The 17,721-nt window shown below is 40.1% G+C and overlaps 1 protein-coding gene across 3 annotated transcripts in view; it reads left to right on the top strand.

The window, feature by feature from the left end:
* Window positions 1-17,721, top strand: part of LOC133644759 (protein-glutamine gamma-glutamyltransferase K-like) — a 73,726-nt gene that overhangs the window by 11,645 nt on the left and 44,360 nt on the right. For 2 of the 3 annotated variants that reach the window (XR_009824822.1, XM_062039483.1), the window contains exons 2-3: window positions 403-662; window positions 734-925. Coding sequence is in view for 2 of the 3 variants with exons in the window: in XM_062039483.1 (XP_061895467.1) it covers window positions 404-662; window positions 734-925 (451 nt within the window). In the remaining variant the exon portion in view is untranslated. Of the gene's footprint in view, window positions 1-74; window positions 186-402; window positions 663-733; window positions 926-17,721 lie in introns of those variants that run through there. The other variant, XM_062039485.1, reaches the window with a different exon arrangement.

Here is a 17,721-nt window from a genome sequence, read left to right as displayed (position 1 = left end):
CTTTCATGCTGCTCCTTTTCCCTTTCCCTTTTTGCTTTTGGAGCATGTTGATAATTTCTGGCAACCGATTATTTAAAGGATACATTTACTGGGAGAGCAACAGCGGCCATTGTCTGAGGATTTCAGCGCGATCAGGGGGCGGCCGGGCTGTCAGGAAACAAAAAGGACGATAGCGGTAATTAAAAGTGAGTCATCAGTAATGACTGCTGTTTTAATAAGATGGCTTACAAGAGCCGCTGAGTTCAGCCGTATGAGCGGACGCATCATGTCTTCCGCGTGATTGCGCTAATTGAATGAGCTCCTCCGTCACTGTTGCTGTCGAGCGTTTAAACAAGCTTAAGCTGTTGACTTCTCTAATTAGCCGTCTCCACCCGCTGACCTTTTTTTCCCGTGTGCCCCCAGGATGCCCGTGGAGACGCGCTCGCCCAGAGACACGTCAGCCGTGGGCCGGTTTCCCGGCGTCACCCTCTCGTTCGCCGACGAGGACGAGGAGCCGCCGGAAGAACGGGACGATGCGTGCCGGCGGTGGCTGCGCGGCGCCTGCCTGTGCTGCCGACCCGAGTCCAACGACGACGACGACGACCTCGGGGACATGCTGGTCACGGCGGCGGAGGATGCCGGGGCCGGCCGGAGGCCCGCGACGGAAGACAGCGAGCTCATCGGTACGGACCTGGCGTCTCCCACGTGTTGTCCGTGGTCTGAACACCCGTGTCCTCTGCGCTTCGTTACACAGAGCTGCCCCTCAATGTGAAATCTGTAGATCTGCTGAGAAGCAAAGCGGCGCAGAACCGCGCCGAGCACCGGACCGACCTCTTCCAAGGCGACGACTGCATCGTCCGCAGGGGGCAGAAATTCCACATGTGGCTTACCTTGTCTCGGCCTTTCAACGCCGAAACGGACAAACTTCACCTCGAACTGAAAACAGGTCAGTGCACTAGTGTTGTAACGATACCAATATTTTGGTACCGGTACCGGTACTAAAACTGTTTCGGTACTTTTCGGTACTTTTCTAAATAAAGGGGACTACAGGTGTCCGATAATGGCTTTTTTGCCGATATCCGATATTCCGATATTGTCCAACTCTTAATTACCAATACCGATATCAACCGATACCGATACATTCAGTCGTGGAATTGAAGTGAATTATATTTTATATACCGCTTTTTGTCATTGTGAAACCCAATATCTAAGTTACATTTAAACCAGTGTGGGTGGCACTGGGAGCAGGTGGGTAAAGTGTCTTGCCCAAGGACACAACGGCAGTGACTAGGATGGCGGAAGCCGGGATCGAACCTGCAACCCTCAAGTTGTTGGCACGGCCGCTCTACCAACCGAGCTATACCGTCCATACCGAATTAACACATTATTATGCCTAATTTTGTTGTGATGCCCCGCTGGATGCATTAAACAATGTAGCAAGGTTTTCCAAAATAAATCAACTCGAGTTATGGAAAAAAATGCCAACATGGCACTGCCATATTTATTATTGAAGTCACAAAGTGCATTATTTTTTTTAACATGCCTCAAAACAGCAGCTTGGAATTTGGGACATGCTCTCACTGAGAGAGCATGAGGAGGTTGAGGTGGGAGGGGGGTGTAGGGAGTAGCGGGGGGTGTATATTGTAGCGTCCCGGAAGAGTTAGTGCTGCAAGGGGTTCTGTGTATTTGTTCTGTTGTGTTTATGTTGTGTTACGGTGCGGATGTTCTCCCGAAATGTGTTTGTCATTCTTGTTTGGTGTGGGTTCACAGTGTGGCGCATATTTGTAACAGTGTTAAAGTTGTTTATACGGCTACACTCAGTGTGACCTGCATGGCTGTTGACCAAGTATGTATTGCATTCACTTGTGTGTGTGAAAAGCCGTAGTTATTATGTGATTGGGCCGGCACCTTTAAGGTTTATTGGTGCTCTGTACTTCTCCCTACGTCCGTGTACACAGCGGCGTTTTAAAAAGTCATACATTTTACTTTTTGAAACCGATACCGATAATTTTGAAACCGATACCGATAATTTCCGATATTACCTTTTAAAGCATTTATCGGCCGATAATATCGGCAGTCCGATATTATCGGACATCTGTAGTTGTAACGATACCAATATTTTGGTACCGGTACTAAAATTGTTTCGGTACTTTTCTAAATAAAGGGGACCACAAAAAATTGGCATTATTGGCTTTATTTTAACAAAAAAATCTTAGGGTACATTAAACATATGTTTATTATTGCAGTTAAGTCCTTAAATAAAATAGTGAACACACTAGACAACTTGTCTTTTAGTAGTAAGTAAACAAACACTGATGACATCTATTAAACAGACGAGAAGCAAGGAATCATGCAGAGACAGAGTTCAGTTCGGCTCATATAAGGAGACACGTGTTTTGGGCTGTATTCTAGTCACAGATCCAAACTACGTTGTAAAAGTCCAGCCCGCGTGCTTCCTCTATTTATTTGGGCGGTCCCTGGTTACAACTCCAGTTAGACACACAAAAATGCAAATGTGTTGACGCCGGTGATATCGCCTTGTCTCTGCCATGTCTGCGTCATGGCGGTGTTCGGCCTTGGCAGTCAGCAGGCCGAGTCTGGACACAACATTGATAGAGACGGCTGGCAATCTTTCGGATTGCCAGCTTTGCACAGATACAAAAATACCACTTCAGCACAATTGACAATCATTTATAGCAACGGCCCTTAAGCATAAAGTTGTGTAATAATATATACATAATTATACTAACGCAAACAAAGGCTCCTAATTTAGTCTGCTGACATATGCAGTAACATATTGTGTCATTTATCATTCTATCATGTAGTCAACATTATTAAGGACAAGTGGTAGAAAATGTATTATTAAACTACTTGTTAATTTACTGTTAATATCTGCTTACTTGCTATTTTAACATGTTCTATCTACACTTCTGTTAAAATGTAATAATCACTTATATATAACCTACTCAGTGGCCTAGTGGTTAGAGTGTCTGCCCTGAGATTGGTAGGTTGTGAGTTCAAACCCCGGCCGAGTCATACCAAAGACTATAAAAATGGGACCCGTTACCTCCCTGCTTGGCACTCAGCATCAAGGGTTGGAATTGGGGGGTTAAATCACCAAAAATGATTCCCGGGCGCGGCCACCGCTGCTGCTCACTGCTCCCCTCACCTCCCAGGGGGTGATCAAGGGTGATGGGTCAAATGCAGAGGACACATTTCACCACACCTAGTGTGTGTGTGACAGTCATTGGTACTTTAACTTTTAACTTTAACTTATTCTTCTGTTGTTTGATACTTTACATTAGTTTTCTTTCTTTCTTTCTTTCTTTCTTTCTTTAGTTTATTTCGAACATGAACACACTTACATCATAATACATCACACAAGTTCATATCATTTCATTTTACATCATGCCCGAAAAGGAGTAGGAAGAAGCAAAGCTTATTTAATCCTACCCTTTTCCCACTTCAGAGCGTTTACAAATATATAGAATCATTTACTGACCTTTTTATATAATAAAATAACATCTATGAATTAGTATACACAACAGTTTTGTAATATGTAATTAATTAATTCAGTCATTATTAACATACTGAGATGAAGAATATCTTATTTTCAAAAAGGTTGGAAGTATTTCTCATAATTCTTCTTCTTTGTACTTTGTAAGCACTATTATTTTGAACAACCTCTTAAACTGGATCATATGAGTACCATTTTTAACTTCTTTACTTACATAATTTAATTCCACATACTGATATGCTAAAAGTTCTACGTGTTGTACGTGCATATAAATGTTTTAAATAATTTTTTCCTCTAAGGTTATATTTCTCCTTTTAGTTTGATACCATACATTTGGGTACCAATCCGATACCAAGTAGTTACAGGATCATACATTGGTCATATTCAAAGTCCTCATGTGTCCAGGGACATATTTCCTGAGTTTATAAACATAATATACATTTTTTTAAAAACGAAAGAAGATGTCGTGATGCCAAAAAAATATTGATGTAATCATAGCAGTATCGACTACATACATTCCTGTACTTGGTATCATTACAGTGGATGTCAGGTGTAGATCCACCCATGGCGTTTGTTTACATTGTGACGCCGGTGAGCTACGGTGTGTAGTGAAGCATGTTTAGCTATTCCTCGTCCTGCAGGGATGATACTTGTAAGAAACTTACTTTATTCGTCGCCATGGAGACAAGGATTAGGGATTTAGAAGTAGCTAAAACACTGATGACTGCGCCTGGATGTTAGCCGCTAGCTAGCTAGCCATGTCTTAAAGCACCTCTTCCTGAGGGCGTTTCAGTGTTATAACTTCACCTTTATCTTTAGTTTTTAAGCCAAAATGCGTCCCTTCTCCCTTTTCTGTCTACACACTGTGTCTGCTTGTAAGTACTCCGTGATTGTGCGCTGCCGAACATGCTCCCCTGCTCGTAAACCAGCAATGTCACGACGTGACTTTGACGCAGGCGCGGGGGGGGGTGCGGGACAGGTACTTTTCAGAGGCGGTATAGTACCGAATATGATTCATTAGTATGGCGGTACTATACTAATACCGGTATACCGTACAACCTTACAGTGCACGGCCCTCTAATCTAAAAAATCTACAAAAAAACGGACAGGAGCCTCTCAAACGTCAAGTCTCGCCGACAAGTTGCTGCGGTTTTTTTTTTTGGTTTTTTTTACACACGTGTTCATTTGGTGCGAGTGGAATACGGACGTTCCGTTGCAATATTCTGTGGGAGATTGATGGAAAGCCAGAGAGGCAGAGAGTGGCGGGGGGTGGATTTTTTGGCTACTATCGCTATGGTAACAGCTCCGGTTGCTATGCTCGGGAGAAGAGAGCTCAGATGCCAAGCGCCCAGTCCTGCGCTGTGGCTGAGAAATCCCTTCCAGTAACAATTCCACCGCCGCACCGCTGTCACAGTGGGAGCTTCCTGTGTACGCGCGATTGTGCTCCGTCTCCACTCCCCTTCGACGTGGACCACGTCAGGCAGGAATAGACGGCCGGGGCCGGGACAAATCCGGCAATTACACACAGTCGCGGTTGTCTAAAAAGCTGTAAACACAAAGTAGCAACATCATTTGCTCAGTGGCCTTGTGGTTGGAGTATCCGCCCTGAGATCGGTAGGTCGTGAGTTCAAACCCCGGCCGAGTCATACCAAAGAGTATAAAAATGGGACCCATTACCTCCCTGCTTGGCACTCAGCATCAAGGGTTGGAATTGGGGGTTAAAACACCAGATATTGGGTTTCACTATGTAAAAGTGCTTTGAGTCACTAGAGAAAAGCGCTATATAAATATAATTCACTTCAAAATGATTCCCGGGCGCGGGCAATGCGGCCGCTCACTGCTCCCCTCACCTCCGAGGGGGTGAACAAGGTCTAATGCAGAGGGTAATTTAACCACACCTAGTGTGTGTTTGTGACAATCATTGGTACTTCAACTTTTGAACTTTAACCTAATTGTATCTTGCCGCCGTGGTTTAGTTTAGTTTATTATGGATCCCCATTAGTCTACACCACAGTGGAGACTATTCTTCCTGGGGTCCAGGCAAAAAACATCACACAATCACAAAACAAAAGATTACAATGCAGTCTAACATGATCAATATAAAATGTTGTAATACAAAAATAGCAACAACAAAAAACAACAAAAATTAAAGCTGCAAGCAGCGTTGGTCGGGTCCGCGTTTTGGCTGGTGCTAACGAAACGCCGTCGTCAACTTTTAATCAGAAGGGTTCAATCTCTCTCCTGTAGTAGTTTGAAGCCGAAACGACAAACGCGCTCAGAGGAGATAATGTTTGATGTTTGGTGACCGGTTTTAACAAAAATTTTGTTTTGAAGGAGGGATTGCAAACTTCCTGTTGATTTTTGCTGAAGGATGTCAATCTATGAAATGTAGGTCTAGGTGAGACCTACATAGAGGTATTTGTTTCATGTCTCTAAGACGTTCCTACCGGAAGTTACAAGCAGTTTTGTCTGAGTTTTCCTCTGAGGAGCAGTTTTGTCTCTGTTTTATTCAAAAATTGCGCTAGAGTTTTGGGGTTCGGTTTTTTTTGAGATCGCAATTTCCACCAGTCCCGATGTGTGTGAAAAGTTTGGTGAGTTTTGAAGTATTTTAAGGGGGTCAAATTACAGCTCAAAGACGCAAAAATGAGTGTTTTTAGGCATTTTTTGTCTTGAAGGGGAAATTGCCAACTTCCTGTTGGTTTTCGCCCGAGGATGTGTCATTATGAATTGTAGGTCTAAGGGAGACCTACATACAGGTTTTTGTTTCATGTCTCTACGACCTTCCTAGTGGGAGTTACAGGTAGTTTGTTTTTGTTTGTTGGGCGCTAGAGCGCAATTTTGATTTTTGGGGTTTGTTTTTTTGACTAAAGTGTGCTGTCACAGTTTTTCTATGTGTGTGTAAAGTTTGGTGAGTTTTGAAGCATGTTAAGGGGAGCAAAGTAGTGCGCAAAGCTGCGGAAAAATAATAAAGAATAATAATAAAACCTTACAAATTCAATAGTGTCCTTTCGTCCCATTGCAAAAGGACTCCCTTTGGGATTCCTTTGACAATGGTCCTGTGCGGACCCTAAAAACAATAACTTTGAGTTTACATAATAATGTTCATACCAAAGATAAAAATAGAATTGTATTTTAGCAAAAATAAAACAAAGAACTAGGGATGTCCGATATCCGATATTCCGCTATTGTCCAACTCTTAATTACCGATACCGATATCAACCGATACCGATATATACAGTCGTGGAATTAACACATTATTATGCCTAATTTGGACAACCAGGTATGGTGAAGATAAGGTCCTTTTAAAAAATAAAAATAAAATAAGATGAATAAATCAAAAACATTTTCTTGAATAAAAAAGGAAGTACAACAATATAAAAACAGTTACATAGAAACTAGTAATGAATGAAAATTAGTCAAATTAACTGTTAAAGGTTAGTACTATTAGTGGACCAGCAGCACGCACAATCATGTGTGCTTACGGACTGTATCCCTTGCAGACTGTATTGATATATATTGATATATAATGTAGGAACCAGAATATTAATAACAGAAAGAAACAACCCTTTTGTGTGAATGAGTGTCAATGGGGGAGGGAGGTTTTTTGGGTTGGTGCACTAATTGTAAGTGTATCTTGTGTTTTTTTATGTTGATTTAATAAAAAAATTTAAAATAAAAATATATATTTTTTAAATTTCTTGTGCAGCCCGGTACCAATCGATCCACGGTGGTTGGGGACCACTGGTCTATAATATACACAGTAGTGTACCAAAGAAAAAGTACCATCCATCCATTCTACCGCTCGTCCCATGATGAATAAAATATGACATAAAGTACATAAAAAATCAAGATAATATCAATATAAAAATGATAACCAGAAAAAATAAATGAATTTAGGCAAAAAATAAGTCAAAAGAATGATTCCCGAGCGCGGCCACCGCTGCTGCTCACTGCTCCCCTCGCCTCCCAGGGGGTGGAATAAGGGGATGGGTCAAATGCAGAGGGTAATTTAACCACACCTATAGATAGATAGATAGATAGATAGATAGTACTTTATTGATTCCTTCAGGAGAGTTCCCTCAGGAAAATTTAAATTCCAGCAGCAGTGTACAGAATTGAGATTGAATTTAAAAAGTAAAAAGTAAATAATGGGGGTTTAAATGGAAACAAAATAGAAAAATATTACAATAGAATAAAAAGAAAAAGCAACAATGAGAATACAAATATAACAGTAAAATAAGAATATAACAAGAGAAACTAGGCAGTAGTGACCATGTTATGAAAAAGTAATATAGTCACACACACTATATACTATAGTGCAGGGGTGTCCAAACTTTTTCCACTGAGGGCCGCACACGGAAAAATTTAAGCATGCGGGGGCCATTTTGATATTTTTCATTTTTAAACCTTAACAAAATATATGGATTTTTTTGTTTTTAACCTTTAGGGCTCCTGGGGACTATAAAGAGTCTCAGTCATTAAACTGTTAAAAATATATATATAATAAAATAATAATAATTATAATTTTTTATTTAACGCTTACAGTAAATCTCTATATCAACTTGAGGTTGATATAAAGTAAAAAAAAAAAAAAGGTTTTCTGTCAAAGACAACTTTGTTTTTTATAGTAAAACTGAAATATGCAGTATTTAGTAATTAGAGCCTTAAAAAAACAATAATGCAGGACACCATTTATTTTAATTATTTTCATATTTTTGAGTAATCACAGTGAAAAGTTAAATAAAATCCTACTAAATATATTTGGGATCCAAAAGGTCCCCCACTCATAAAGTGATACATTTTCATTAGTTTTTTTTTTAACTTTTAACACTTAAATTACGAGATCAACTTCAGATATATCTGTCGATTTTACGTTTGAACTATTATTTTGTTTGTATTATGCTCTTTTGTCAAAGAAAACTTTGATGTTTTTTTATGGCAACCACACAATATATGCAATATTTTTTCCACATAAAACATTTTAAAGTGATATTTTTTAAGTAATAATTCATTATAACATAGATTTTTAGTCTTTTTTTTTTTTTTAGCGATGGCAAAAAAAAGAAAAATAAACAAATACAAAAGAAAAAAAAACAGCCTGCATGGCAGCTTTGTGTCAACATTGCAACTTTTTCTTGTTAGATTTCACCTCATTCCACTTTTTTTAAATGTTTTTTTTATATTTTTGCAATATTATCAATTTTGCAATTTTTGCAGAATGTGTGGCGGGCCGGTAAACAATTAGCTGCGGGCCGCAAATGGCCCCCGGGCCGCACTTTGGACACCTCTGCTATAGTGTGTGTGACTATCATTGGTACTTCAACTTTTTAACTTTCACTTCATTGTATCTTGCCGCCGTGGTCTGGGACTGCGAGTGCTGCTGTTGCTGGGGAACCGCGGTTCTTTGACGAGACACACTCGATAAGTAGTCCAAACACACCTCCAAGATAACAAGCGCCTTGCTACTATTAAAAATGGGATTCAGTACCTCCCTGCTTGGCACTCAGCATCAAAAAATCACCAAAATGATTTCCGAGCGCGGCCACCGCTGCTGCTCACTGCTCCCCTCGCCTCCCGGGGGGTGGAACAAGGGGATGGGTCAAATGCAGAGGGTAATTTCACCACACTTAGTGCGTGTGTGTGACTATCAGTGCTACTTTAACTTTAACTAAGGAAGTGGAAGACGACGGGGTGGACAAGCGTGCCTCCTCCAAACGAGCACCTGTGGGGCGTCCTCGAGCAGACCAGGAGCGCGACCTTGACCGGAGTTGTCCTCGTGGCGGAGCTGAAGAGGATTTCAGTAACAACCGTGCAGCGCCGCTCAATTCCATCGCCCAGGAGGCTCGAGATACGAGAGATTTATTTGTCATCGCGCTTAAAACGTACAACCCGTCCAAGAAATAGGAATGCAATATGTCGGGGGGGGGGCCGACAGGAGGGCTTAGGGGGAATAAACACAAGGAGGGAGGAGGGAGGGGAAAAATGCCGTACTCAAACTATGCTCCTGTAAGGGGCTCAGTGTGGGACTAGGACAAAATCCTCAGCAAACGTGGTCGGCGTGCCGCACTGGGGAGGGAGAAGCGGCGAAGGCGTGGGGTCGGGGGTGGGGTGCGGGTGTGCGCAGAGTAACATCGTGATAGCACAGTTGGAGCTGTGTAGACATCCGTGATTTTGTCCCAGCAAGGTCAAACAGCAGGTGTCCGTGAGGGAAGGGGGGCGGGGGGTGTGGGGTATTGGTTTAAACCCCCTTCCATATAACCGAGTCATTTTTAAGAGTTTTTCACGAAATCCTCCGAGCAACTGATTCAGGTGCTCATGGGATTTTAGTCTCACTGGACCATAACATTTTAGTCACCTACGCAGTGGCCTAGTGGTTAGAGCAGGGGTCCCCAAACTTTTTGACTCCGGGGCCGCATTGGGGTAAAACAATTTGGCTGGGGGCCGCGCTATATATATATATATATATATATATATATATATATATATATATATATATATATATATATATATATATATATATATATATATATATATATATATATATATATATTTATATATATTTATATATATACACTACCGTTCAAAAGTTTGGGGTCACCCAAACAATTTTGTGGAATAGCCTTCATTTCTAAGAACAAGAATAGACTGTCGAGTTTCAGATGAAAGTTCTCTTTTTCTGGCCATTTTGAGCGTTTAATTGACCCCACAAATGTGATGCTCCAGAAACTCAATCTGCTCAAACGAAGGTCAGTTTTGTAGCTTCTGTAACGAGCTAAACTGTTTTCGGATGTGTGAACGTGATTGCACAAGGGTTTTCTAATCATCAATTAGCCTTCTGAGCCAATGAGCAAACACATTGTACCATTAGAACACTGGAGTGATAGTTGCTAGAAATGGGCCTCTATACACCTATGTAGATATTGCACCAAAAACCAGACATTTGCAGCTAGAATAGTCATTTACCACATTAGCAATGTATAGAGTGTACTTCTTTAAAGTTAAGACTAGTTTAAAGTTATCTTCATTGAAAAGTACAGTGCTTTTCCTTCAAAAATAAGGACATTTCAATGTGACCCCAAACTTTTGAACGGTAGTGTATGTATATATATATATATATATATATATATATATATATATATATATATATATATATATATATATATATATATATATATATATATATATATATATATATATATATATATATATATATATATATATATGTATACATATATGTGTATTCATACATATATATTCCTTGCGCACTAATTGACTTAAAGAGCGCACTTGCTGCGTGTCACGTTATCGATGGTAAAATGCATTTTTAGACAATATGATTTGCCTGAGTGGCTAGGAGACGGTAGAAAATGGACTAGTAAGGACACATTTAAAACAAAAAATAATACAAAAAAAAAAAAAAATTTTTTTTTTTTTTAACTTTGGACTTTCCGCCGGCCGGATTTTGGACGCTAGGGGGCCGTATCCGGCCCGCTGGCCGTAGTTTGGGGACCCCTGGGTTAGAGTGTCCGCCCTGAGATCGGTAGGTTGTGAGTTCAAACCCCGGCCGTGTCATACCAAAGACTATAAAAATGGGACCCATTACCTCCCTGCTTGGCACTCAGCATCAAGTGTTGGAGTTGGGGGTTAAATCACCAAAAATGATTCCCGGGCGCGGCCACCGCTGCTGCTCACTGCTCCCCTCACCTCCCAGTGGGTGAACAAGGGTGATGGGTCAAATGCAGAGAATAATTTCGCCACACCGAGTGTGTGTGTGACAATCATTGGTACTTTTTTTCCAAACTTTTTTTCACCAAGTATCACCTTAGAAAAAACTTGGTTCTCCTAGTACAGGGGTGTCAAACTCATTTTAGCTCAGGGGCCGCATGGAGGGAAAATCTGTGCACACATGGGCCGGACTATTAAAATCATGGCATTAAAACAAAAACAAAAATAAAGACAACTTCAGTTTGTTTTCTTTGTCTTACTTTGGCCAAAAATAGAACAAACACATTCGGAAAATATTACAATAAAAATATTGAAAACAATACCGGCAGCGGTAAAGTTTAGATCCGTGAAGGAAAGAAGAAAGTGAATGAATGTTTATAACTGAATACATTTACATATGCCTAAAAATGTGTTTTCTTTTGTATTTTTTTTTTTTTAATGAATGAAGTAATGTTTATGACAACCTTTTTCCAAAACACAATATAGAATGAGAGATACAACAGGATAATGCATACATTTATCATTTGTTTTCAAAATGGTTACAAAAAAGTGGGGCCCCCAAAAATGTACTGTGGGACCCCATTTTTATGACTTGATGGGGTCCCAGGTGACCCCATTTTGAAAATTCCTAGCGCCAACCCTGATGGAGTATTGGTGCGTGCAAAAATGCAGCAAGCGGCTGTGGCCTGCGGGCCGGTTCTAATACTAATCAATACTAATGAATAGAGATGTTAAATGCTTTAAAATTTAATATCGGAAATTATCGGTATCGGTTTCAACCTCCCGATTTTCCCGGGAGACTCCCCAATTTCAGTGCCCCTCCCGAAAATCTCCCGGGGCAACCATTCTCCCGAATTTCTCCCGAGTGGTGCCTTATAGTCACTGCCTTTAGCGCCCTCTACAACCTGTCGTCACGTCCGCTTTTCCTCCATACAAACAGTCACATAATATATGCGGCTTTTACACACACACACACAAGGCATACTTGGTCAACAGCCATACAGGTCACACTGAGGGTGACCGTATAAACAACTTTAACACTGTTACAAATATGCGCCACACTGTGAACCCACACCAAACAAGAATGACAAACACATTTCGGGAGAACATCAGCACCGTAACACAACATAAACACAACAGAACAAATACCCAGAACCCCTTGCAGCACTAACTCTTCCGGGACGCTACAATATACACCACCAAACCCCGCCCCCCCCTACCGCGCCCACCTCAACATCATTGTCTTTGCAGTTCTATTCAATTGAATATAAGTTGAAAAGGATTTGAAAATGATTGTATTCTGTTTTTATTTACCATTTACACAACGTGCCAACTTCACTGGTTTTGGGGTTTGTAGAAGGAATGGAATTTATTTTCACTATTATGCTGATCAGCAGGGCAGAGTGCCGTATTCTGGAACGATCTCCCTCTCCATGTGAGTCAGGCCCCTCCCTTGACCACTTCTAAGACCGTTCTTAAAACTAAAGATTGACCGATTATCGGCGCCGATATTTTGCGTTTTGATCCATTGGCCTCATTTAAAAAAAAATCTGTATTAGCCTTTTTTTACCCCCCAACTACAAACCCCGTTTCCACATGAGTTGGGAAATTGTGTTAGATGTAGATATAAACGGAATACAAAGATTTGCAAATCATTTTCAACCCATATTTGATGTTCAAACTGATAAACTTTTTTTTTTTTTTTTTGCAAATAATAATTAACTTAGAATTTCATGGCTGCAACACGTGCCAAAGTAGTTGGGAAAGGGCATGTTCACTACTGTGTTACATGGCGTAAAGGTTTGGGAACTGAGGAGACACATTTTTGAAGCTTCTCAGGTGGAATTCTTTCCCATTCTTGCTTGATGTACAGCTTAAGTTGTTCAACAGTCCGGGGGTCTCCATTGTGGTATTTTAGGCTTCATAATGCGCCACACATTTTCAATGGGAGACAAGTCTGGACTACAGGCAGGCCAGTCTAGTACCCGCACTCTTTTACTATGAAGCCATGTTGATGTAACACGTGGCTTGGCATTGTCTTGCTGAAATAAGCAGGGGCGTCCATGGTAACGTTGCTTGGATGGCAACATTTGTTGCTCCAAAACCTGTATGTACCTTTCAGCATTAATGGCGCCTTCACAGATGTGTAAGTTACCCATGCCTTGGGCACTAATACACCCCCATACCATCACAGATGCTGGCTTTTCAACTTTGCGCCTATAACAATCCGGATGGTTCTTTTCCTCTTTGGTCCGGAGGACACGACGTCCACAGTTTCCAAAAACAATTTGAAATGTGGACTCGTCAGACCACAGAACACTTTTCCACTTTGTATCAGTCCATCTTAGATGAGCTCAGGCCCAGCGAAGCCGACGGCGTTTCTGGGTGTTGTTGATAAACGTTTTTTTGCCTTGCATAGGAGAGCTTTAACTCGCACTTACAGATGTAGCGACCAACTGTAGTTACTGACAGTGGGTTTCTGAAGTGTTCCTGAGCCCATGTGGTGATATCCTTTACACACTGATGTCGCTTGTTGATGCAGTACAGCCTGAGGGATGGAAGGTCACGGGCTTAGCTGCTCACGTGCAGTGATTTCTCCAGATTCTCTGAACCCTTTGATGATATTACGGACCGTAGATGGTGAAATCCCTAAATTCCTTGCAATAGCTGGTTGAGAAAGTTTTTTCTTAAACTGTTCAACAATTTGCTCACGCATTTGTTGACAAAGTGGTGACCCTCGCCCCATCCTTGTTTGTGAATGACTGAGCATTTCATGGAATCTACTTTTATACCCAATCATGGCACCCACCTGTTCCCAATTTGCCTGTTCACCTGTGGGATGTTCCAAATAAGTGTTTGATGAGCATTCCTCAACTTTATCCGTATTTATTGCCACCTTTCCCAACTTCTTTGTCACGTGTTGCTGGCATCAAATTCTAAAGTTACTGATTATTTGCAAAAAATGGATCAGTTTGACACTCAATGGGCATTCAAGAAATAACTCATAGCAAAAGTACAAAGGTGGCATCCGCGTGGCTCTTATTTTCTCTCCTCTTCTTTCAGCACAATATTTTTTCTTTCTCGCTTTAACACAAAGGACCACACAAGCTGTAAACAGGAAGTTGCCCACAAACTAGTCAAGCTGTGCCATTATCACTGTAAGCTCCTAATTAGGCTCATTGTTCTGTTGGGATGAAAAACCGTGAACGTAGAGGGACATATTTTCTACTGTCCAAGCCTGTTTGATGTCGAGAAACAAAAGCGTCATCCAGCTGGCAGCTTAATGCTAGTTTGCAGGGTGGTTGCACTGCTGATATCGGTGCAAAGAAAGCCTGCAGCATGACGCTGGAACACATGGCGAGGCTTACATCAATAACGTTGCACTTTTGAATAAAATCACTCATTTCGGGTCATCGTCACGGCTTTCTTGGTGGGCCGTGCAATCTGCGTGCGGCGAGCCGGAGGCTAAATTTTACACAAATGGCCCACTCGGACTGAAAGTGTACGAATAGAGGCACGCTCGGACATTTTTGGCTAATACTCACAATGTCACCTGTTGCGGATACAGTCGTGGTCAAAAGTTGACATACACTTGTAAAGAACATAATGTCATGGCTGTCTTGAGTTTCCAATCATTTCTACAATTCTTATGTTTTTTGTGATAGAGTGATTGGAGCACATACTTGTTGGTCACAAAAAAACATTCATGAAGTTTGGTTCTTTTATGAATTTATTATGGGTCTACTGAAAATGTGCTGGGTCAAAAGTATACATACAGCAATGTTAATATTTGCTTACATGTCCCTTGGCAAGTTTCACTGCAATAAGGCACTTTTGGTAGCCATCCACAAGCTTCTGCTTGAATTTTTGACCACTCCTCTTGACAAAAATTGGTGCAATTCAGCTAAATGTGTTGGTTTTCTGACATGGACTTGTTTCTTCAGCATTGTCCACACGTTTAAATCAGGACTTTGGGAAGGCCATTCTAAAACCTTCATTCTAGCCTGATTTAGCCATTCCTTTACCACTTTTGACGTGTGTTTGGGGCATACTTGCCAACCTTGAGACCTCCGATACCGGGAGGTGGGGGGTCGGGGGTGGGGTGGGGGGTGTGGTCGGGGGTGGGGCTGTGGGCGTGTTTGGGGCGTGGTTAAGAGGGGAATATATTTAAGCTAGAATTCACCAATTCAAGTATTTCATATATATATATATATATATATATATATATATATATATATATATATATATATATATATATATATATATATATATATATATATATATATATATATATATATATATATATGTATGAAATACTTGACTTTCAGTGAATTCTAGATATATATATATATATATATATATATATATATATATATATATATATTTATTTTTATTTTTATTTTATTATACATATAAATAAAAGAAATACTTGAATTTCAGTGTTTACTCTCTGTAAAGCACCAGTTCCATTGGCAGCAAAACAGGCCCAGAGCATAATACTACCACCACCATGCTTGACGGTAGGTGTGGTGTTCATGGGATTAAAGGACTCACCTTTTCTCCTCCAAACATATTGCTGGGTATTGTGGCCGAACAGCTAAAGTTTTGTTTCAAAATATAATAATAAATAATATAATAAATACAATGAAAAACAAACATTTTAAATTGTCAATGTTTTACATTTTCAAAAATGTATAGTTTATTTTATTTGGGGATGTCCGATAATGGCTTTTTGCCGATATCCGATATTCCGATATTGTCCAACTCTTTAATTACCGATACCGATATCAACCGATACCGATATCAACCGATATATGCAGTCGTGGAATTAACACATTATTATGCCTAATTTGGACAACCAGGTATGGTGAAGATAAGGTACTTTTTTTAAAAATTAGTAAAATAAGATAAATAAATTAAAAACATTTTCTTGAATAAAAAAGAAAGTACAACAATATAAAAACAGTTACATAGAAACTAGTAATGAATGAAAATGAGTAAAATTAACTGTTAAAGGTTAGTACTATTAGTGGACCAGCAGCACGCACAATCATGTGTGCTTACGGACTGTATCCCTTGCAGACTGTATTGATATATATTGATATATAATGTAGGAACCAGAATATTAATAACAGAAAGAAACAACCCTTTTGTGCGAATGAGTGTAAATGGGGGAGGGAGGTTTTTTGGGTTGGTGCACTAATTGTAAGTGTATCTTGTGTTTTTTATGTTGATTTAATAAAAAACAAAAAAAAAAAACGATACAGATAATAAAAAAAACGATACAGATTATTTCCGATATTACATTTTAACGCATATATCGGCCTGCCGATATTATCGGACATCTCTAATTTTATTAAATACATATTTGGATAAATATATTCCTATTTTGTCATTGTAGATAAATACAACAAAATAAATTTTTAAGCAAAAAGTATAAAATCAATTAATACTAAGGAAAGTTATATTCCATTTATACTTAACATCCACACTACATACATCCATGCAAAGAGTGCCTAACGAACTTAACCACAGAACTTTCCTCCAGAAGGTTTTATCTTTGTCCATGTGATGTCAGATTAAACAAAAATGGAGCTGTTTGGCCACAATACCCAGCAATATGTTTGGAGGAGAAAAGGTGAGTCCTTTAATCCCATGAGCACCATCCCTACCGTCAAGCATGGTGGTGGTAGTATTATGCTCTGGGCCTGTTTTGCTGCCAATGGAACTGGTGCTTTAAATGGGACAATGAAAAAGGAGGATTGCCCTAAAATTCTTCAGGACAAGCTAAAATCATCAGCCCGGAGGTTGGGTCTTGGGCGCAGTTGGGTGTTCCAACAGGACAATGACCCCAAACACACGTCAAAAGTGGTAAAGGAATGGCTAAATCAGGCTAGAATTAAAGCTTTTAGAATGGCCTTCCCAAAGTCCTGACTTAAACGTGTGGACAATGCTGAAGAAACAAGTCCATGTCAGAAAACCAACACTTTTAGCTGAACTGCATCAATTTTGTCAAGAGGAGTGGTCAAAAATTCAAGCAGAAGCTTGTGGATGGCTACCAAAAGTGCCTTATTGCAGTGAAACTTGCCAAGGGACATGTAAGCAAATATTAACATTGCTGTATGTATACTTTTGACCCAGCACATTTGCTCACATTTTCAGTAGACCCATAATAAATTCATAAAAGAACCAAACTTCATGAATGTTTTATTGTGACCAACAAGTATGTGCTCCAATCACTCTATCACAAACAAAACAAGAGTTGTAGCAATGATTGGAAACTCAAGACAGCCATGACATTATGTTCTTTACAAGTGTATGCAAACTTTTGACCACGACTGTATGTACGTATGTGATGAATGGTTATGGGGGTGCTGTGCATCGTGGTTGGTTGTAACACCAGCTGCATATATGGACATCAAGATAGAGACTTAATCATATCAATTAAATTGCATTCATGCCATGTGTGCTGGGATAAAATCATTAATACAAGCCAATGT

Source organism: Entelurus aequoreus, linkage group LG27 (assembly GCF_033978785.1).
Source record: "Entelurus aequoreus isolate RoL-2023_Sb linkage group LG27, RoL_Eaeq_v1.1, whole genome shotgun sequence".
NCBI classification, from domain to species: Eukaryota; Metazoa; Chordata; class Actinopteri; order Syngnathiformes; family Syngnathidae; genus Entelurus; species Entelurus aequoreus.
This window is presented reverse-complemented; position numbering and strand designations above follow the sequence as displayed.